Source organism: Phalangium opilio, unplaced genomic scaffold, assembly GCF_054372755.1.
Source record: "Phalangium opilio isolate 3A_F unplaced genomic scaffold, DU_Popi_V2 ptg000031l_1, whole genome shotgun sequence".
Classification (NCBI taxonomy): Eukaryota; Metazoa; Arthropoda; class Arachnida; order Opiliones; family Phalangiidae; genus Phalangium; species Phalangium opilio.
This window is the reverse complement of record NW_028324158.1, coordinates 12,956,309-12,980,506: the sequence shown is the minus strand read 5'-3', so window position 1 is coordinate 12,980,506 and position 24,198 is coordinate 12,956,309. Positions and strand designations below refer to the sequence as shown.

The window sequence follows — 24,198 nt, the reverse complement described above, 5'->3', positions numbered from 1 at the left end:
TTAATTTAATACGCTATATTTAAAATTTCCCAGAAATATTTCAGTATACTTCCGGTTTATTTACTTCCGCACTCTTCCCAAAAACTTACCGTACTTTCCGGTCCAATTTAAACTAGATCCTATTAAATATATATATAACGAATTCTTGGCTCGAATTGTAGCTCCATGGTTTGCAAAATTTAAAGGGCTTTATTCAAATGAGGATCTAAATAATTTCACGCAGTTTAAATTATTACAAACTGGATTTAAATTGAGTTATACAATGCAAAGATAGACCTTTTCAATTTAGATTACGAGCGTACTTGGCGTATGCCTTTTAGCACAATTATAAATATGAAAACAACCTCCTTAAATATTCTTTATTTTAAAAATATGACAGGAATTCTGGTAGAAACTATTTTACACAAAGTACCGCTTGCCCTGGACCAATGGAATGAGTTTATTTCTTCAAAAAGGAAACTGGACTATAAGAAAAAGTATTCGAGCGCTAGCTATATAGTTCAAGCGTGTTTTAGGCACTTTTGAAATCCGATTGTCATTGAAAGCGTTTCTAGCATTTGGAAAAGAAAAAAGAAAAAAAGAACTCGGCAGCACCGAAAGAAATTCTATCAAAATTTATGCCGTTCAGAACTGACAGAAAACGCCGTCCGAAATGGTTTTGGGTCCACTCTCAAAGTCTTCTCTTTTTTTTGCAACCTCTATATACGCGACTTAAGAATATCCAGTAATCCCTCCTTTTTTCAATAAGAGAATACTCCAAACCAAGACTGACACCACGCGCTAAATATATATATATTATAAATCCGTTCATACTCTAAGCTTTAATACGGTACAAAGTTATAGCGCGTGAATTTAAACACGAGATTTTTTTTCTCTACGTTCGAGTTATATTTGTTAATAGAGAAATCTTAGGGGGTAAGTAGATATAGTCTTCCGCGTCTTTATAACGTACCTTATTAATTCTTATAAAATGAACGTTGGCTGTCCACGTGAAGTTTCGACTTTTTGGAAAAGGAAAAAAAAAGAGAGATTTGGAGCGTAAAGTACACAGGTGTAACGGTGGAAATTCTTATTATCAAAATTATCTCAAAATTTGTCAAAATTATCTCAAAATTTATAAAACGAATTTACCTTTCCAATTCTAATTTTAAAATCTTAAAAAGTAACCAAATACACAAATACTTATTCAAACAAACTGAGGGTATTGTCCGGTCTTGGGACTCTCGAATGCGGGCATTCAGAGATACCTTGACCAATCAGCCCCTTTGTATTTACCCAAGATGGGAGCGTTCCAACTACTGCAGAGGTTGTTTGCCCCATCCCGTCCATTCGTTCCGCTAAGGTCAACTTTTGGAACTTGTAAGAGTGACCCCTTTGCCTATTCACTCCTAACCTCTCCCCACATGTAAATAGAGTTTCCTCCTTATAAAAATAACTAGAAAGAAAACAAGGTTGCCAAACTAAATATTTTTGTATAGTTGTAAGTAGTGTTAACATAAGGACACCTGCAAAATGTTATTGAACTCGTAAGTCGGGAACGTCCAAAATGACGTACGTGGTTTTCCCACAATAAGACCAACGTGTTCGAGAGGACGCGAGGTCCGACGAATTTTGAAAAACAGAGAGTCCGATCGGATACTTGAAAGAAATAGGACGAACGTTTTTGGTCCTCGACCCCTTTGCGCGCCCTAACCTTGGCGATCATGAGTTTGGGGCTCGGACGCTGACGATCCGCGATTGGAATGAAAAGTCCCGCGCGTTACTCTTTGTTTATGCGTGCAAAACCAAATCCTAATAAACTTAGCCTATAAGAAAGGAAATTCCGAGTCCATCTAAAAACCCGGGTAATGAAATTAATAAGATAAGCGCGCCATCATTATTAAAAACCTGTGCGCGGTACCGCGTTAATAACAACCTGGCGCGATACGTGAATATGAAAAACCTGTGCGCGAAGTAAATCGCGCAACAAAGGATTTACCACGTCCGAGAATTGGATAATCGTCGGCCCGCAAATATCTGCAATGGACTCCCCGAACTACTTGAGTATCTACCCGCTAATAGGGTTTATTTTATTAATTATGCTTTATTGAATATTTTGTGTTTTTATTATTATCGGTTCTATTGAACCTGACCTCTTGTATATATATTAAGTCTTTTAGCCTAGACCATGGTCAACACCATTAAGGTGTTTATATTTCGTAATGATTATTTCTAGTGTTAATTAAATCTTTGTTAAATTTGGCAACCTAAACTATCTAGTTATTTCTCATCTTCTTATATCTAAATTTAAAAATCAATCCCCTAGACAACGTACCTATTCTTTATTTCTCACGCAAGTCCCAATAGTGAAGGCTTGGCGGTTACCCGGACCATATAAAACAACCTTTGTAGGGAACGAGTTCATCCCATGGGTAGTATGCAATCCTAACCATACCACTACCACGTTCACTCTCACATCTTAAACATATATAAAATATTCCCTTACAAAATTGGGGGTCCGTCCGGGATATCATGCTATATATGTCGTACAAATTTTTTTAATGCATTAACCCTGATTTATTAATTTCAAAATTTCGGAGTATCTCTAATCGCCCTGGTAACCCATGAATTTGCACGATTGTGCTTTATATATTTTGATAAGAATTTTTTTTTTGCCCCATGCTATAGATGCTATAGTGTGAATTGTATGTTGTTTTATTTGTTGAACCTTCCCAGGGTTAGTTTAGAGTGCTTTGTTTATTGATTAGTTATTAGTGTTAAATTATTTTTTATGTATAGAACGGGAGATAAAGCCCATAAGGAACACTGTGACCGTCTAAGAGCGGCACGTTTAGCAAGTCGTAACGACCGTAGGCAATCTCTCCCAATTGTTAAAACAAAACAGCCTAAATCAAAATCCAAACAAAGTCCAGTCAATATGGCTAGCAATAATTCTTCCAGAAATCCCTCTCCAAATAGAAATTCAGCCAATTTATCCCAGTGGGGAATTCCCCCTTTTTCTACGGGTAACAATAACCCTAACCCAAATGCCAGTATAAGCCAAAGCATGTTATCTGTTAACGCCCCCTCCGCTGTAGTAACCAGGGCGAGCAACACCTTTATCCCGCCAAATAACAACATTTTCGCTGGGGGTAATCAAATTTTAACCCCTTCTATAACTACGGGAACAAACACCTCTACCGTACCCAATGCAGTTGGACCTAGCTCCAATATTCAACCCCCTACAGCGCCCGTAGCCAATAGCTCGGCCCCCGTTTCAATTCCCGGGGATGTTTTAACCCAAATCCTTAACCAACTCTCAGCTCTATCAGTCCAAAATCAACAATTATCAGCTCAACATCAACAATTTTCCACCATGATAGCTAACCTTCAAGCCGCAGTAGTTCCTGCGTCATCCACTCCAAATATAGTTAGCTCACCTGCTAGTACCCCAGCTAATATTCCGGGCAGTGTTAATCCAGCCCCTAATCAATTTTTACCAGCTAATAATAATCCTGGTAGTGCAACTCTACCGACTAATCAGTTTTTACCACTTAACCCAGGTAGTCAGTTAAGCCTGACACCCACTTTGGGAACGCCGCCATTGCCCATGCCAAATAGCGCGCCCCAACCTCCTTTTAATACCCCAGCACCCAGCGTAGCTAATTACTCTATAACGTCAAACACCAATGCCGCTACAGCGCCACCCCCAATGTATTGTCCACCAACTACTCCATTTATGTTTTCAAACCCATTACCTGCACCCACCTACGCCGGCAATCCCACAGATGCAGGCCCAAAATTATTCTTATGTAGGGTCAAACAAATGCGTATGACGTACAACGTCCCAGAACCTATATTCACCCAACAATGGGTGCCCACTTTATTAACCGGTCCAGCGTTAGAGTGGTTCTATACGCAAAACACAATTACCCCTTTTACCGACTTAGTCACTTTCGAAAACGCTTTGCGCACCAGATTCGAAAGAAAAGAACACGATGAAAATATTAAAGGGAAGATAGCCGACAGAATCCAACGCGCGCAAGAATCCGTGCATGAGTACACGGAAGCTATTTTAAAACTGTGTCATCAGTTAGTTAACCCTCCAGATGAGAGAAAACAAATAAAATACGTCTTTCGTAACATGCGTGACGATATCAAACCATATTTAGCCACTAAAACTTACACTTCTCTCAGAGAATTATTAGATGATGCCTCCGGAGTAGAAAGATCTGTAAGCAAGCAAAAGCGAGGGCCGGGAACCCCTAACCCTGCTTCGACTGCCCAAAACCCTCAGCCTTCTCATAATCCGAGATATAATAACAATAGCGGTCAGAACTGGAACCCAGGGCGACCAAAACCCCCTTTTAACGCGTCTCGCGGAAATAATATCCAAATTCCCTCCAATCCTAACACCCAGCCTAAAAACATAGCTTGGAATGTTAATAACCAACCATGGGTACCAACCTGTCACAAATGTTTACAAAAGGGTCACCTTAGCCCTGCGTGCCCAAATTACCCCCCTACTAATTTAAATTATCAAAATCCCCAAAGTTCAGGAAACGCCCACTCGGTTGGTGCCCAAGTGTTCGGCAGCCATTCTGTTGCTCCAGCATCTCTACCGACTCCGGCTTCTTCGGACCCGAATCTTTCTATATAATTTCGATACGTCAAACTGTTATTTCTACTGAATTCCAAGACATTTTAGAAATCCCTAACATATAGGCTAGAGTCCACGAAAGGACGTCCTTTAAAAGGCACTTTCACATTATTAAAGACTGAAGACCTATGTTTCCAGGACTAACTTTGTTTTGCAGAATTCTGATTTAGCTGTTGGGACATGTTCCCCTGACATTCATATATTTAATTCAAAACCCCCCAAACCCTTTGGTGGGTACACTTTAAGGCCAAAGGCCCCAAGTACTGGCAGGGTTCAACACTGCACAACCCTCTCATAATTAGTATCTATATTAACCTTATTTTATATATATATATCTCTCTCTCTCCTCAAGGTCTTAGAAAAACCCACAGGAATATTTTTTTTTGTGTCCAATGGTTTGAAGCCAGCGGACTCTCAACCCCTTTCTAGGTTTTAGAAAACCAGAAAGACAATTTTTTTTTACAACCTGGATGGTTGCGTACCCTAGGTACGTGATCCTTGTAATTCCAGATCATTTTAGGCCTCTTTATATGTAATTGTTTTTTTTTTATATTCATGGTATACCTGTACATATGAGATACTCTCAGTGGCATGCCACCATAATTTTTTTTGTTTACGTCACAATTTTTAACTTTTTTTGCCCTGTACATACATATTTTAACATGTGTTCTCATGCGGACATGAGAATTAAGGTGGGGGAGAGTGTAACGGTGGAAATTCTTATTATCAAAATTATCTCAAAATTTGTCAAAATTATCTCAAAATTTATAAAACGAATTTACCTTTCCAATTCTAATTTTAAAATCTTAAAAAGTAACCAAATACACAAATACTTATTCAAACAAACTGAGGGTATTGTCCGGTCTTGGGACTCTCGAATGCGGGCATTCAGAGATACCTTGACCAATCAGCCCCTTTGTATTTACCCAAGATGGGAGCGTTCCAACTACTGCAGAGGTTGTTTGCCCCATCCCGTCCATTCGTTCCGCTAAGGTCAACTTTTGGAACTTGTAAGAGTGACCCCTTTGCCTATTCACTCCTAACCTCTCCCCACATGTAAATAGAGTTTCCTCCTTATAAAAATAACTAGAAAGAAAACAAGGTTGCCAAACTAAATATTTTTGTATAGTTGTAAGTAGTGTTAACATAAGGACACCTGCAAAATGTTATTGAACTCGTAAGTCGGGAACGTCCAAAATGACGTACGTGGTTTTCCCACAATAAGACCAACGTGTTCGAGAGGACGCGAGGTCCGACGAATTTTGAAAAACAGAGAGTCCGATCGGATACTTGAAAGAAATAGGACGAACGTTTTTGGTCCTCGACCCCTTTGCGCGCCCTAACCTTGGCGATCATGAGTTTGGGGCTCGGACGCTGACGATCCGCGATTGGAATGAAAAGTCCCGCGCGTTACTCTTTGTTTATGCGTGCAAAACCAAATCCTAATAAACTTAGCCTATAAGAAAGGAAATTCCGAGTCCATCTAAAAACCCGGGTAATGAAATTAATAAGATAAGCGCGCCATCATTATTAAAAACCTGTGCGCGGTACCGCGTTAATAACAACCTGGCGCGATACGTGAATATGAAAAACCTGTGCGCGAAGTAAATCGCGCAACAAAGGATTTACCACGTCCGAGAATTGGATAATCGTCGGCCCGCAAATATCTGCAATGGACTCCCCGAACTACTTGAGTATCTACCCGCTAATAGGGTTTATTTTATTAATTATGCTTTATTGAATATTTTGTGTTTTTATTATTATCGGTTCTATTGAACCTGACCTCTTGTATATATATTAAGTCTTTTAGCCTAGACCATGGTCAACACCATTAAGGTGTTTATATTTCGTAATGATTATTTCTAGTGTTAATTAAATCTTTGTTAAATTTGGCAACCTAAACTATCTAGTTATTTCTCATCTTCTTATATCTAAATTTAAAAATCAATCCCCTAGACAACGTACCTATTCTTTATTTCTCACGCAAGTCCCAATAGTGAAGGCTTGGCGGTTACCCGGACCATATAAAACAACCTTTGTAGGGAACGAGTTCATCCCATGGGTAGTATGCAATCCTAACCATACCACTACCACGTTCACTCTCACATCTTAAACATATATAAAATATTCCCTTACACAGGATCTCCTTCCTTTTTTTTTTTTCCTTATTTCTCTATGAAACGGCGGCCACTAGCGGCTGAGGTTCCGTGGAAAGCTCTTTTTTTCCTTCTAGCTATAGGTCTTCTTCCCGAGATGCTTCTTCGCTTGTAATAAAAAGGCGCTTTTTCGCTTCGAAAGAATTGCCCGCAAACTCAAACATCACTTGGGCAGAAAAGGAAACGCCGGTTTCTCCCATGTATAGCCAAGTCGGACCGACCATCCCGAATCAAGAATGGGAACTATAGATACAATATATATATATATATATATATATAGTTCTATTTCCGTATATACTACACTGTTCTTTCTTATAAGGGGGTTTTAACACAAGCGTATTCATACGCCTCACCTTTTCCTGCTGCATGCGCGTATGGCCCACTCTTTGTTTTAACCGAAGTTCATAATGCGATATATTTGATCCCGTAGTCCTCTAAACTTAGCAAAGTCTTCTTTTTGATCCAGCTGCGTGGACCAGTTCTGATTGGGTTCTCCGAGTCCCTTTTGGCAAGATTAAATTGGTGGGTGGGAGATTAGCCATCGTGTTAGGGAGGCCACTTTAAACATGGCCTCAAACTGGTCCTGAAATAATTGTTAGTCTGAAATAATAAGTCTTGAGTTCCCTTGGAGATACCGACGAAGAAAGACAAAATGGGACTGTTTGGAAGTTGAACTTTACATTATGGTTTTCTAATAAGTTGAGCTAGTAGAAATATAGTTGGTTTGCAATTGCGTAAGGTTGCAAACTGTATTTGAGATGGAATACAATATATACTATGTGTTTTATTTCGTTTATTCTTTTCTGCACGCTGTCTATTTTTTGGGGGTCCTTTAAAAGCTTTTTTATTTCCTCGAAGCCATTCTCTCTCACTCTCTTCTTCCATTTCTTCTCTCTCGCGCAATTCCACCCTCCCCCGCCCCCACTTCCTCCATCCTTAGGTCTACACGTACACGTGTCTGTTTTCTTGACGTTGACCACGCGCGAAAGAAAAACGTCACGCCCATGATTTTGGTCTTGTTGTATGTCTGGAAAATGTCTAGGAATATATACACACCAACACCACCATAACTCTACAACGACAATATATTTCTTTTCTTCTCTCTTAGTTTTAAGGGGTTGACAGGGTCAAAAATATACAAAATGGGTTCAAAGAAAAGCATTTTTTCCTAGACAACGAAATCTACAGAAATAGATAATATTCAGTTAACATTCTCTTTTCCATTGTAAATCTATCAAATTTCAGTAAATTTAGCACAATTTTGAAAATAAGAAAAATCGCTCTTGTCAAACTTATCAAGAATGATAATAAACATTCGGTGAAAGGGTGCAATTTCTATGGGAATTTTTCTGGGAAAAAAACCCCCAATCCCAATAAGCTTTTACTTTCACCGCGCTGCGTTCAATTGCTTATCGACACTCGTGAACAAATTGGTACCCAACTGACAAGCTATGGTGGGATGCTGGATGAGGATGGTGCAGGGATTCTCTCTAATGATAAACCTTCAGTCTCTCAAAAATCACTTCTCAAAGACACACAAAGGATGCTACGTGGTTAGATGAAAGTACCAAAGGAAAAATATTGAACAGAGAACACAGTTCTTGCACGGTTTCTGCACCAATAATATTTTTGGTTTTTTATTCTGATTTTCATCTTAATCTTAACTAATGTTTAACTAATTGGAAATAAGCTTAGTGTTACTTATAAAATTCCTCGTGCAATTTTTTCATCGGGTCAAATGACTTGGACAAACTGACGGTAGTCCATTTTTCTCTCTACAAGAAATAAGGATGAACAATTTATCTACATGACCTGGTCATTGGTCAGCTTCTATATTTACTGAAATTCAAACTTAATATAGATATATGAAATTCCCTAAATGGAAGTTTTCTTATCTAACCATATATGTGGTTTTATTATACCATGATACCCAAATAGTTTATGTGTGTATTTCAGGCTATAAAATGAGGTTGTTCAATATAGAGTATGTTATTCTTTAGCCCCTTTCTCAGGAAATAACACGCTTGAAGTAACAACCCGACCGAAATATTTTACCTAAAACGTACTGAGAGAGCTTTTATCCGCAATGTAAAGAAAAAGACTCGAGAGAGAGAGAGAGGGCCAAGTGCATGAGCTTCGTGTACACTCTGTTGAGTTTCTTCTCCTCGCTATTAAACCCGCCCGAGTTATTTTAACTATCGATAACTCAGTCTAGCTTTCTCTTTTTTTACCTAACGTACACACCTCTATTCTCCTCCTTACGCTCTAGTGTTTCACCTCTCTGAGTAAACCTCGAAACCCCCTGACCAATCCCTGAATAGACGAACGAAAGAACGGGAATAAAAAAAGAAAGAAATAGGGGATGATTTCTCGAGACTTCACCTTTTCTTTTTGATAGACGTTTTCGATTCACGATAAGAGATAATACCTATCAGACTGTAGATAGTATTAGAATTATTACTCAGTATCGTTTATATAGCCGGTGTTTTTCATGGTCTATGTTGAAAAGGTCTTTCAAGGGTATTTTTCGATTTGCTTTCAACCCTTACTTTCAAGGCATTGAATGATATTGTAAGGATGAAAGTCAAGTTCCAGACGGCTCGTGCTTTCGACAGAAATACCCCGTATCCTTTTCTCTGATGGAAAGCCTATTTGCATTCGTTTATCATTCCCCTCATCCAACTTTTCCTTCTCCGTCCACTGAGTAAAGGCGAATAGAATAGACGTTGTTAAGATAAGTTCATCTCTCCTTGTTATCTCTTATTTTTCATCTTTGCTCCGTAGTCATCTTGATCAGGTGAACGAACTATGTGGAGCTCTAGTCGGGCCTTTGGCTATTTTCCAGTCGACCAAGTGCGTGATTTGAATTGGGAAAGGGGGAGGGGATGGATTTTTCTAGAGAAAGTCTACTCTAAATGAAGGAAGAGCAAGAGCAAAGAGGGATCAAGATGGAGAGTGAGAGAGAGAGAGAGGGGATGGGTTTGCTCTTGAGCTTCCCCATTAATGCGTACCTTAGAGAGCACTACTCCTTTTTCACTTTAGTGACGCTTATGTTATTTCGGGGGCTCTTTCCCCCCACATCCCTTCCTTGCACCCCAGACTTCCCTCTCACACCCCTCTGTTCTCCGTGAGAAGACGCCCTCTGGTGACGTGTAAAATCCCCTCCTTTGTTCGAGTTTCCATTATGAATGAAGCTGGTGCTGTGATAATTTAAATAAGAGCAGTTTCCACTATAGTATAGTTGAAATTAGTATAATAATCCATGATTTTACGAAAACAAAAGACATCTGTTTTCAATTATTAAATAGTAACGAGTTTGATCATTACCTCATTAAATTTTTACCAATACCAAGAACGCGATAATAACCAGTTATTTAAAGTTTTAAAATTATTTAATTGGAAAGAAATTTAATTAAAATTTAACCTCGGTTTAATTCTTTAAGTTGGCTTGTTAAATTTTTCCGCGTATGAAATTTTCCATATATATATATATATATATATATATATATATATATCTTCATTAACTAGGTTATCGCGTACAAATTTTTCAGTTTCGTGGTAATGTTATCTTTCCTCAATGGTACACTACGATGGTCACCACCCCTTAACTCCGTCCGTAGGAGATTGCTTTATTAATATGGTGTATGGGGTGTTTTGTCAACTAGAAAATGTCTCCATCTGTAATGTTAAAGTGAAGCTATCACCCCATTCGATCTCCTCTGACATAACCGTAGGCTTGGGCTACCGGGGGTTTTGAAAATAACCCAACCATAAGGTCGTAACCAGATACCCCGAGATACCCCCCAATGGGGGACATTACGCTCTCGCTCTCTAAAATGGATGCGTTGAAGCCCTGCATTTATATGTTTTAAAAATCCCCTTTAAAATTTGTGTCTCAATTTCTGCATGATTTACTTTACTATAGCAGCGAACTAATTCGAAATTCTAGAATTCTGTCAAAGCAGTGATGAACTCGTAAAGTAGGCTTTCAAAACTTTGAATAAAGATTCGTGTTAATCTACTCTGTAAGGTCTACTTTTACTACCCCGTAAATCCAGTAAGCCTTACCAATAATTAGGGATTCGAGATGTAGTCAAAAAAATAGTCTTTAATATACAAGATAACACATCTTACCAGTTGACCATGTTTTCAGGTAGAAGGAACGTCTTTACGAGCGGGCGCGCTCTTTTAGAATGATGTCCCTCAACCCTCTCTCTTTCTTTCCCGAAAACCCCTTGCTCGACCACATTCCAAACTGGGAGGGTCTCATTTCGCACAAGGGGCGATCCCCCAGCCGGACCGGTCCAACACGAGGGGTGGAAACCCCCAAACGGAGAAGAGGCAAAACAGACCTCACATCTACCCCCTTCAAAACTGGTCAACCGGAAATAAAAATCATAACTAGTTTTACAAATAATACCATAACCAACTAAAAATATAAAGTTCAAAAAGTTCAAAAAACAACGCGTTATAGTCTATGGTTAAGTTAACGCGCAAATCCACTTATAGATCGGCTCCAGGTGTTATCACTCTGCCCTCGTCGCTTTCGGTGTCGCTAATAGCAGGAAGGTCATCGCTTGCCAATAGAAGGATGGACGCGACATCGAGATCGTCATCCTTTGAAAGCTCCATAGGTGATGGCAGTGATTCGGTGGGGACAGCCATGGCGTTCGAACGAAGTGGATCGGATTCGGTCGTTTGTCCTGACGCAACATCCTTTTGGATGGCGATGGCTTTCGGGTCGCACTGAGGGTGCTCAGTGGAAACAGCGACGACGCATTCGCCTATCGGTCGCCTCAAATCCTTGACTTGCTCGGGTTTTAGGCAAGGACTTGGTTGTCCGCGGAAGAAAGGCGGCAAAGACTTGCCAACAACTCCTCGGCGCTGATGACTCCACGGCTGGCAGCTGAAGTAAACAGTGGTGTGGTTGGGACTAAGGGAGCACCAAGTAGAGACATCCCTAGTTTTGATCTTGGGCTCCCGCCGTTTAGGACTGGATGAGGTCGCAGCTCGTTCAGCGTTGGAACGAGTCTCAACAGATTTATCAGCGGCAAGGGCTCTTTTGCGTAATTCCTGGATGGAGATTCCTTCTCGATTCGCTTGCCTTAAATCGATGAGTCGTCTCGCTTTCCTTGGTAAGGATTCATAATCTGGAGGAGGATATCGCGCAACAGACGTGTTACGGGTACTGGGCTGTCTACAATCCCTTGTCGTTTGTTTCGCAGTGACTTCTCGTCTATTCTGGGCATGCTCCGCATCTGTCGTACGTCTTGGTTGCCGTGAACCACTTCGGGGTTGCCGGTATTGATGATTGCAATTCGAGCTAAGAATTTAAAAGATTTATCAACCTAGCTGAGCTAAGCCAAAACTATTTCAATATCCTTAAATGACGAGATAAGCTAATCATCAAGTTAAATTCGTGAACGTAGGTTGTAAGGAACGTGTCGGTCAACGGGAGAAATAGCGCGTTTCTCGGGTATCCGACGTTTCCTCACTGTCTTAGGCGGCACAGGAGATAATTCCTCACTGGAAGGCTCTGGCCTAACAGCAGCTTGAGATTGGTCCGCTCCATTCCCATCCCAAGGAGGGGTGAACAAGGACAGTTCGGACACGTGGGTAATTCCCAAACTTCTTTTACTGGTTGGGTCCCCTAACTCATATGTCAGTTTAGTGGGCCTATCCAAAATTACATACGGTCCTTCTCTCTTTTTTGAAAGAAAATGAGTCTTTCTCAATACCAGGTCGTCCTTTTTAAAATAAACATGACGCCTGTGTTGGTCGTAATAGAACTTTTGCGTAACTCTAGAATCTTCAAGGTGAGCCCTAGCGTACGTTAGCGCATCGCTAAGTCGACCCTGGAGTCTAGCAGCGTATCCCTTTGAATTCGTGTCAAGATCACATCGAGGCAACAGCTCCCAATCGAGAGGTGTTCTTAGCTCGTGACCAAAGTTTATAGAGGCTGGAGTCATCCCCGTGGATGCGCTTTCGGCGGTCCTAAGGGCGAATGACAACTCGGGAATACGTTGATCCCAATCTTTGTGCCGATCTGTGAAACCGATGATCATTTGTTTGATAGTTCTATTCGTTCTTTCGGTCATACCGTTGGCTTGGGGGTGATAGGTCGTCGTGAGTTTAAACTGAATACCCAGTTTAATGCACGAGTCCTTGTACAACTTGCTAGTAAAAACGCTACCGTTGTCCGATATAATTTCTTTAGGAAATCCAAACCGGCTAAACACTTCTAGCAATTTCTCCCAAATCTTTTCAGAACTTATCTTCCTCAAGGGATATATCTCGGGCCACTTGGAAAAGTGGTCGACCACGACTAACAGGTACTGATTCCCTTTTGAACTCTTGGTATAAGGACCGAGTAAATCGACTGTTACCGTATGCCAAGGTTCAGCGCTAATGATGGATGATAGTAAACCTGGGGCTAGCTGGGTCTTCGGCTTGCTTTTCTGACACGAAGAACATCCCCGTACATATTTCATCACGTCATTCTTCATCCCCGACCATGTAGCTCTCGACTGTATTCTTTTGTATGTCTTGTTGGCTCCCAGATGGCCAGAAATAGCTTCGTCGTGAAAGTAGCGAATGATTGCGGGTCTGAGGCTCTTCGGAATAACCACCTTGTAGGCGTTCTTCTGGTCCTCCTCATTCTCTTCGTCCCAAGGTGTCACATACCGGTAAAGCAGTCTATCGCGGTCCATTACGTACTGACCCAACATGATCCCAGCCTGCACAGCCTTCTCCGGATCATCCGAAAGCTTCACGCCTTCTATAACCGCGATTATCCTCGCTACCGCTGGATCAGCAGCTTGAGCGACCACTATATCTTGCCTTCCTACCGGTAGTCCTAACCTTGACGAGGGCGCCACGTCATCCGTGATACTAGTGACCAGCGTCAACTCGCGATCTTCCTCCAGTGAGCCTGGAGCACGCGAGAGAGCGTCTGCCACTATGTTTGTCTTCCCAGGTCGATACCTGATCTCAAACTTGAAGCCTTGTAGCTTGAGGGACCATCGCGCTAGCCTTCCTGCCGGCTCTTTTAATTGCCGTAACCAACGTAAAGCTTGATGATCTGTCTCGACTATAAAGTTAGTAAACTCCAAATACATCCGAAACTTTTTCAGCTCATAAATCACCGCAAGGCATTCCTTCTCAGTCACTGAGTAATTTATTTCCGCCTTGGTGAGACCACGACTGACAAACCAAATGGGACATAACTTCCCATCCACGGATTCCTGGAGTAATACTGCGCCAATACCCAACGCACTAGCATCAGTTTGAACAACAAATGGTTTATTCAAATCTGGCAAGGCTAGTTCGGCAGTGCGAATCAATCTCTGACAAAGTTCTCGTTGGGCTGCATCATGGGTTGGTCCCCACTCCCAGCTCACGGACTTTTGCAAAAGAGAATGAAGTGGCCTGGCAACACTTGCGAAGTCAGGGATAAATTGCCTATAGTAGCCAATTAAGCCTAAAAATCGTTGTAGCTCCTTCACATCTCTGGGAGTATTAAACTCTTCTATGGCCTTGGTTTTTTCCGTAGTCGGTAGACATTTCCCAGGTTGAATCCTAAAACCCAACAGCAACAACTCTTGTTTACACAGTTGTACTTTCTTAGGATTTATAGTCAACCCTGATTCACGCAAACGTTGTAGAACCTTGCGAACGTGTTCCACGTGCTCTTCGAACGTGTCGGAAAATATGACCAGATCGTCCAGGTATGCTAATACGAATTTCCACTGCAACGGTCCCAAGACTCGGTCCATGAGACGTTGAAAGGTAGCAGGCGCATTTTTCAAGCCAAAGGGCATTTTCACATACTCGAAAAGACCCCTGTGACAAACAAAGGCTGTTTTCTTTCTGTCCTCTTCAGTCATTTTAACCTGAAGGTATCCGCGTGACAAATCAAAGACTGAAAAATATCTCGATGACCCGAGACGAGCTAATATATCCGGGATGGCAGGCATCGGATAGCAATCGTCTACGGTCACGTTGTTCAGTGGCCTAAAATCTTGACACAAACGGTAATCGCCCTTTTGTTCCACCAGAACCGGAGCCGCAGCCCACGGACTATGGGATTCGACGATAATTCCTAGTTTTAGAAGTTGGTCGATTTTTTCATTCAAGATCTCTCGTTTGCGAGGACTAACCGGTCGGGGGTGACAGCGAATAGGTTTCGCCTGCCCCGTCTCGATAGAATGTGCTAGCAAATGGGTTGTACCAGGCCTTTTGGTGAAAAGGTCTGCGTAGGGCTCTATCGTGTCGAACAGCGCTTTCTTCTGAGAAAAAGAGCATCCCGCCGAGGCCACGATTCCATCTAAAGTGGCGCGAGAGTCGCCACCTGGATTTGCGTTTTGCTTTCCGAGGGGACCGTCACTGAGGGCAGTGCCGTCCTCCCTCCCAAAACACGTAGGTACGATATCCACTATTGGAACATCGACCCCACCCAACATACAAGTCCTGCATTTACCTTCCTCCTTGTCAAAGGGAATAATCTGCTGTTCGTCCGGACCGATCGTGTAACCTCCGTGTGCTAAATGCACGGAGATACTTGACCATCGAATAAAATCTCTGCCGAGAATTATCGGTACGCTTAGACCTGGGACCAAAAGGAACCGCTGCCTCCGAACACCGCAGCACCATCTAACCTTGAGTCTCACCGACCCAACGGAGCGGGAGAACCCTCGGCCAAAACGAACAGTTTTTGTAGTTTTTTTCATGGTAAGACCCTTTTCTTTACATAACTGGATCCCAGCATCACCCATGAGTGATACCGAAGATCCCGTATCCAAAAGACCTAGTGCATCGTTGCCGTGCAAGGAAAGCGTTATCAAAGGCGCATCCTTGCTGCCATAGTGACTATGGGTGCAACTGTCTACCAGGGGAAGGACTTTCGCATCGTGCGACAGCTTTCTTCCTGGGCCCAAGTTATCTGGGGGACGCGTTTCGGGCTTCGAAGATTCCGGACCCGAACTTGCGTCCCCCGCCACTAGTTTCCCTTCCTACCGGGGCATTCCCTCTTGAGATGCCCCTTTTTCCCACATTTCCAACATTCCTTGTTCGGGTTTCCCGAACCAGTATCGTTGTTTTTTGGGGGGCCCGCTCTATGCGGCTGTCTCACTTCTTTGGGCTGCTTGTTTGTCTCGACGCTTCCCCGAAATCTGTGGTACAGATACGGGTCAAGCGAAGCTAAACCGAGGGAGTGAGGCGTTAATGCGAGCGCGTTATATCCTCCAAACGGACTAGGAGATCCCGCCGCTGGCGTACTCATTAATGCCGACGCCGTTTCGCCTTTCACGCCAACCTCCGTGTGTTGAACACCGGAGTAAGCGAGAGTTGGCTCTATCGAACATTCTGGTGGCGGTGGAGGTGCATATATCGAACAAGCCAATAAAGATCCTTGTATCTCTCTAGCCTTGTCCGACAACGCCGCCATACTGGCAAACACCTGTCCTTGCAAGTGGCAACGATAGGCGGGATGGCATTGACTGATGACGCGTTTTATCTTTTCCGCCTCCGTTACCGTTCCTCCAAGACGACTGTAATACTCAGATATACAGTGTATATACTGGGTTAACGGCTCGTCTACACCTTGAGTCCTCAGCTCAAGTTCCCGACGAAGACGAGTTTCGTAGTCCGTCGCCAAAAATTCTTTTTTGAATTTCGTTTTGAACTCGGCCAAACTATTGAACGGCTCCGCAAATGAAAACCACCTGCGGGCATGTTCAGTTAGCGCCAGTGGAAGTACTCGAGTAAGAATATCGTTATCTGTATAACCAGATACGTCTTGATACCTCGATAACGCTTCAAGAAAATCATTCGGAGACAAAGGGTCGCGCGGCCCAGAATAAGATGGCGGCTCAGCCGTCACCCGGACCGTCGGTCCCTGCCTCGCCCCTGCCAAGGCCCGCGTGATCGCATCAGCTATCTGCTGAGCCGGATCAGCCATCCTTGCGAGAGAACGAGAACGCAAGTCCAAATTGCCGTAAAAGGAATGAATTGGCTAGGCCAATTCAACTACACCGCTCAACATTAAATACACCCTCTACAGAGTCTACACTACTCTTTTCGCCGAATTACTAACTATTCACGCGTATTTAACGTGCCCCACGTTGGGCGCCAGATGTAAGGTCTACTTTTACTACCCCGTAAATCCAGTAAGCCTTACCAATAATTAGGGATTCGAGATGTAGTCAAAAAAATAGTCTTTAATATACAAGATAACACATCTTACCAGTTGACCATGTTTTCAGGTAGAAGGAACGTCTTTACGAGCGGGCGCGCTCTTTTAGAATGATGTCCCTCAACCCTCTCTCTTTCTTTCCCGAAAACCCCTTGCTCGACCACATTCCAAACTGGGAGGGTCTCATTTCGCACAAGGGGCGATCCCCCAGCCGGACCGGTCCAACACGAGGGGTGGAAACCCCCAAACGGAGAAGAGGCAAAACAGACCTCACAACTCTCGCTAGTCACGATATTGGCTCCGTTTCACTAGACAAACTGTATACATTTTTATCACCCCCAAAAATTTCTCTAGGCCTACAAATTTTCAAAAATAAACTTTATTAGACCTAGGCCTTGGCTGGCTTTTATATAGTTATAGTTTCATTTTGAGAAAAATTCTCGCAGCTGATGCTCGCACGCTATTCAAGGGGTAAAACCCCCTATAGCCTCTTTCCCTAAGAGGGGAAAGGGCGCCTAAAGGGGGGCTGAAAAGTATGTAACCAGGGACACGGGGACATCCTTTTGAATAGGAAGGAAGAACCATTGTGTAAATATTGTATCTTTTTCCCAAAAAGACTCGATTTCTATATGGTTTACTGTATGAGTCAGAACAACTTGCATATCCAGGAAAATATTTAACGAAATGGAAGCCACGTTTTGTATTTTTCTATTAAGGTTAGTCCAGCTTTAACGGCGTTGCTTTTAATTCGCTAAACAGTAAAAATTGATTGGCATAAGCACTTAAGGAGAAATATACTCGTGTGTATATTTAGTTATAGAATTAAGCAACGCTGTTTAAGACTGAATGATGGGTTTGAATCATACCATTCTATCTCTCCTTCCCGCCTTTAATCTATATTGTATCATGCTAAGCCTATTTCGATGCCTATTTACATAGACCAAAATTACTCTGGACCCTACAGCGCCGTTCCGTAAGAATAATATCAATCTGAACCAACCAATCCCAGTAGAGTTCATAAATATTTTATATCCAAACCGTACATGGAGGGATAATCGAGGGGATCCTCAACCGGATGCACTTTCGCAGCCTTTGCTTTGTATTTAACAACATTTTTCACGCGGAGTGATTTCCCCCTCGTTGGCATCGCTGATTGTAAACAAGGAAGGCATAGGCGTGTATCCTGGTACGACCGAGGCTTAATTTTCTCTCTATGACGCCTTTAACGGGGGGAAAGAACTATTAATAAAGTACCTAAGCCTAACCTGGAAATTTTTCTCGTCTGCTCCGCCACTGCCCCGTACAAAATGTTTTATTATATTACATGGGCGTGTTTCCCTATAGGCCTTTGCCTGAATTTTTAGGGATAGGTTGAAATATTTCATGCCAAAGTTTAAACAGAGGTAATACGGCCTCGAAAAACTTTTAGGAAAATGTTGGGTTGTATATTGATTTGGTTAACGGTAAAGACAAAATTAAATGGAGGTAAAATATACGTTTGACCATTGACTAGTTTTGAAGCGTCAATACTTGCAGTGACAAGGCCAAAAAAGTTTCGTTTCATCTTCCCTTGGAAAGATATTTGCGAAAAACCTTTAATTTTTTTTTAGGGGTTGTACCAAGTTTCGCGCAATGTTTGTTTATGATGACAAAAGCTTAAAGTTTTATTTAAACAATCGGTGTTTGGCGCGAGTCGGGTCGCTTTAGTTGGCTTTTTATGTTTTTATTTGCCTTTCGCTTTAAATTGCTCGCCTCGAATTGATTTGACCTTATTTTTTTTAAGCCTTGGTTAGTTTCTGATCCGCTAACGAGCCTAAATTCGACGAATTGCAATTAGAAAAGCCAAGCTAGCTAGCCATAATACTTTTAGGTTATGGCTTTCTATAGTTTTGCAGCTCGCGGGATCAAAGCATTTGACTCTTGTCACTAGATGGAGAGAGATCATTGGGGGATTAAAGATGAGGAATATTTAAGACCGCGTATTAGGCTTAGCTACGACGTGGGAGGAAGGCATATAAGAGAGATGGCGAAAAATGAGACAGAATTTGACTTTTACGACGCGAGTCATGCATGCATCGCGAGAAGGAGAAATGGAGTCGACCGTTGGGTGTAATCGAAGATAGGGATGGACATGTATTACGGAAGAGGCTGGAGAGGAAGAGAGATCATTCATTTCCTTGGAGAGTCGTTGTTAGGCAATATCTAGAGTTTTAGACGCACCCCTCTAACGAAGAGGTCGGATATTTACTTACTCCAAAGAGTTTCCTTTAGTTCACATACAGGAAATTTCTTTGTGAGAGTCAGGAAATTTTCTATTACAAATTATTTGAAATTTGTTGAGATTGTGATTTGTGAAATTTTAATTTCGGGAGGAAGTACAACCTGGCAAGTTTCAGACCCCTTTCCGACTATCTCCTACCAATCATATTATCATCTCCAGACAAAAATGATTAGAGGAAAGAGGAGTTCCACGAGTATCGTTTATTTTTACGATATCTGTTCATTCGCACCCTTGTAACGAATGGATAGGCTATTTACATAACTCTGTAATCCCTTAATCTTATCGTTTAACCTATTCAATCTTTCCTCGTGGACATATTGCGTATTTTAACGTTCGTCAGTGGTGCGTTAATGAAGGGAGAGGTATCCAATGAGGGATTTACCTTAGAAAACGAATCATTTCCGCCCTTAGCTGTATTAAATCTTTAGCAGCGATCGTATAAATATTTCTGGCGCGCGCGAACTGTCACGCGCATCCCTTCAAATATAAATCTCTTAGTTTTCCCGCCTTTTTTTCCTCGTAACTTTTATTAGGTATAAAATGTTCGTGTTAGGTATGTTAATACGGTTTAAACGGGGGAAAGTGTATTTTTATGAAAATTAGACCTACCTCTCCGTTCATTCCACTAAGAATTACGAACAAATATAACGGTGATGATTTACTCGAATATCCTCCTTCGTGAATTGAGACAAAATAGTCTTTTTCTTACCCGCGGTTTTCCTGACGTTTGATTGGCTGAGAAACCGGGGAAGAGGCATGTGCACCCCAAACAAAACGGGGGTTTTCTTATCTCTGTCTCTTTTTCTTCTTTAACATTTTTATCTCAGTTTCAAATTACCCTGACAGAACCCTCTATTTTATCTTTAAAGATATTTTCCGTACAAGTTTAGTACGGAAGTGAATAAACCCCGAAGTTAATCGTTGTTTAAGTTAAGTTTATCGCTTATATTACTTTAGTTTAATTTACATTTAGTTACGTGTAACAAAAGGGGATATATTGTAACCATCAAAGTTTGAAATTTAGGGGTTTTATAGCGTGATAGGACCGTGCAGTATAAAAGTAGTTTTTTTATATGAAACTTTGCGATACTAAATTTTAAGTAAATAAAAAACATTACTGGTGTTTACTACGAATTGATTTACTTAATTAGGTTTTATTTTAATTAGTTAATTATTAAGTAGCTTAATTGCGAGGGCTCCTTAATATTGTTTTGTTTGTATTTTATATTTTGTTCGCACCCTGCGAGTTTGTTGACATCGCAACCTTTTGATCTTTTGCATCCGAAGGTCCTCTTCACTCGTTAATTAAGAGTTAAGCCTTTGCGAGTCCCTAATGTAAGTGTCGCTATTTAATACAGCAACACTTACTCGCGTCTTCGTCGTCCTCTCGGGATATCGAGAATTAATTCAATACTTCCATGAATATCACTCTGTAATTATTAAAATGATATAATTTACTTGTACCTTTAAGAGATGATATTTCTTACTTTATTCAATATTCATTGAAAGATTTCAGTAAATTCATATAGTATAGTCATGGAGGAACGATGTAGAGGAAGTTGAAAGCTTGCATTATTATTAATTGGGTTAGGTTTTTGATATTGCTCCTTGTGTGTATACTTAGTTGATCCCATTTTTGGTGTAAGAAGACGACGTGTGTTTGCGCTTAATCCCGCTTAAGCTCTTTCAAAGTTTGTCTAAGCCTTTTTCTTAGATCTTTATGACCTTCTCTTCTCTACCCCCCAAACTATCCGACCAACCAACCCAAATTAGATTATATATAAATGTATATGTATTAAAGAGCTATGGCTGTCTATATCGTTTCCTTAACGTCAAGGGTAATTAACCCTTCTTTTCTCACCATGTTTACAATTCTTCCATGCTTTTACGACACAAATTATGACGAGTTCCACGTTTTAATCGTACTAGCATTAAAATATGATTAAGGCGTTCAGAACATCAAAGTGACCACTCTTCCAATATTCCCTTTTTTCCTATATTTTTAAGTCATTCCTATATTCTCCTATAATTTCGTGATAGTTCCTATATTCTCCTATAATGTGAACTCGATATTGCTCCTATATTTTCCTATATTTCAAGGATGAATTTCCTATATTTATAAAGAAATTTGCAATTTTTTTGTGTGATAATCCTGAGCCTTGTAACATTAAAAATATTTGGCTTTGGGAGTTTAATAAATAAATAAATAAATAAATATTATTTATTTTGGCACCTCAGTTATAAACATTAGAGAACAAGGTAAAGCGTATGAATACGTAATGTTAAATAGGGTAAGCAAAAAAAGTAGTGAAAGAGGGAACAAAAATAAATAAATCTAGGATTCATAAAAGATATGTGTATTCTTCGCGGACTGAATTCGTAATATTTTTCGCCTAGTTCAAAGTATAAAAGAAAGAAGAAAAAAGCAGCTGCAGAAAAACAACCTACAGGGTGACGGAGAAGAGAGGGGGGGGTAGGAAATATTTAAATAAAGCCCACGCAGCGAAGCCCCACTTTTTTTAAGGGGCACGTACATTACATAAACAATTCCTTCTCCTCCAATAATAGCTCTTGTTTTTCCTTCTAAAGGGACTTACCCCTATCTTCTACGAATTTTCTTCATTGCTCTTCAAAGGGATCGGATACTTTTTCAGTAAGGCCCCAATTTGTGTTAGAAAATAAAAATATAATTTTTTGGAAAGTGTCCATCTCCTCTATGTTCTCCTTTTATTTTTTTCTCTCTCTGCAAATTATAAGAAATGAGATTGTTGGCCCGGCTTCTTTTCTCTCTGATCGACGAAAATCGTACTTCAAGACACGTTTCTTATAGACTAATTTTGCGCGACACGCCCTCTATCTTTTATCGCTTTACCTGTTATTCCAAAGTTTTTTGTTAGCGGAAAGGCGCGGATGCAAATGGCAACGTTTCTCATACGAAAAAGTCCTCGATTATCTTTCACATACAATTTTGATGGAGATTTTACTTCTATATCGGACTTTGGTATCTTTATATATATATTTTTTGCTAAATATTAACGTAGATGAAAGTCGGGATGCTAAAGTAGCGCTTGCTTTCATTCGAAATAGCCTATGATCTCTTTCCCTATTTGAATCCCAAATTTAGTGTAAATTGAGATGCGGACGGCATCTTTTTCCAAAGGCTTAAACCCCAGACAGAAATAATACCCTAGCTGTCTTATGGATGTTGTATCTATGGATGGACACGCAAACACGTGACCTTATATTATGTCTAGAATATCTATGCAGTAGTTCTATTTTTGTATTTGAAATTTGAGACGTTTTTCTCTATTTGTTGCTAAGCTTACCCCTTCCTCCAATTGAAGAAATCAGTTGATACCTAGGCCTTGGTTTTAAGGAGAAAATCAGAAAATGTCGATGCGACAGTATTTTTAACTTTTCTTTTTCTCTATTTAATTCCCCGGTGTACCTTTATCGAAAACAGTAAGTCGGTGGTGAAATTTTTTTTTCTTCCATTTTTCATTAAATTTCACTTGAAATTGAGAAATGGAAGAAATTGTTCTCTGAAAAGTTTTCACTTTTTCTTTTGAATCAGAAAGGTTTTTTTTTTTACTTTTTTTTTTATTTGACAAAAGAAGCTCGGATTCAATTCACCAAAAGACTAACGAGGGACTACTTTCTATTCCCACATCGCTTTTCTCTGGATTATTTTACAATTGTTTCTTTAAAAATTGCAATTTTTCAAAACGACAAAAGATTGCAATTTTTTGTTTTAAGTGGATGTGTTATATATTTATATGTATATACATTTTGTTGCTTTAATATAAAATATAGACTAATTTTAATAATTGCATGCAAAATAAATAAATAAATAAAATGGAGGAATACATAATTTTAGTGAGACAAAATTACTGATGCTTTCCATAAGCAGCAAACCACTGAAAAAGTATCATAAATTAAACTAGTACAGGTACAATATTTACCTTTTATTTTAATATACTGGTAATCCACTCAAACACTACATTGCACTACTTTCTACAACTTTTACTGTCAAATTTAATATAGCGTATGAATACACACACGTATATTATACGCGATTCTAGCTAAATGCAAATGTACTTTAAGATAATCCGAAGAAAAAATATAATAAATATACTGGCAACACATTTATTAATATAAGGTAACATAGCTATGGAAAAACGAAACGACACTCTCTCACGTGATACATAATTTAAATGTATACATTTCTATTCCCTCGGGTCCGTTCCCAAAAATGCTCCAGCATATTTTAATAAATCTAATCAAGGAACGTAGCGAGGTATATATATATAGAAAAGTCTTGACTTATTTCTAAATAACGAACGAAGGCTCCTTCTTTCCATAAACGTGAGAAAAAAATTAACATGAAACCTGAGGGGAAATGTTGTTTTTGCTGTCATGGGTTCACTTGTTGATGAAAAAAAAACGCGTTACAATATGGAAAGTACTGTACCTTACCCAGGGATGCAACATAAAGTTCGAATTGTTTTTATTTATTTATTTGTTTGCATGTTTGTTTATGGGTTGCTGTGAATAGTTTGAAATATAACTCGCTATTTTATAAATCTGTTTGAAAGTATATATTTATGGAATATCCCCTTTTGGTGAGTGTGAACGGGGATATAGTTAGGTTAGGCCTTTTTTGCTAGAGGGAATTTATATTGGTTTGAAGTTAATTCTGCCGCTCCAGCTGTTCTCCGTTGGCCAATACACTCTGAATATCTTAAAATGAAGCTTTTTTTTTCTAGTGGCACCTTGCTCGCGCTAAAGTAGCTGACAAAGCAAAAAAAATGTCCCCGCTCTCATCTTGAATCCCCATTCCGGGGATCTACAATTTCTCTACCTTTTCGTCTTCCCCATGCAGTGTTACCTTTTTTTACGCGTTTTTCCCTACTCTTGTAGGGGGAGCGGC

The 24,198-nt window shown here is 40.4% G+C and overlaps 2 protein-coding genes across 4 annotated transcripts in view; one reads left to right on the top strand and one right to left on the bottom strand.

Annotated features, from left to right (window-relative positions):
• Positions 1–24,198, top strand: part of LOC149690712 (teneurin-m-like) — a 143,772-nt gene that overhangs the window by 14,674 nt on the left and 104,900 nt on the right. The window lies entirely within an intron of this gene.
• On the bottom strand, positions 10,886–17,252 carry LOC149690713 (uncharacterized). Its single transcript, XM_089870322.1, has 2 exons — positions 17,039–17,252; positions 10,886–12,118 (listed from the first exon to the last, which is right to left on the bottom strand). Exons 1-2 carry the CDS (start codon positions 17,047–17,049, stop codon positions 11,299–11,301), a joined length of 831 nt encoding a protein of 276 aa, XP_089726448.1. The 5' UTR covers positions 17,050–17,252; the 3' UTR covers positions 10,886–11,298.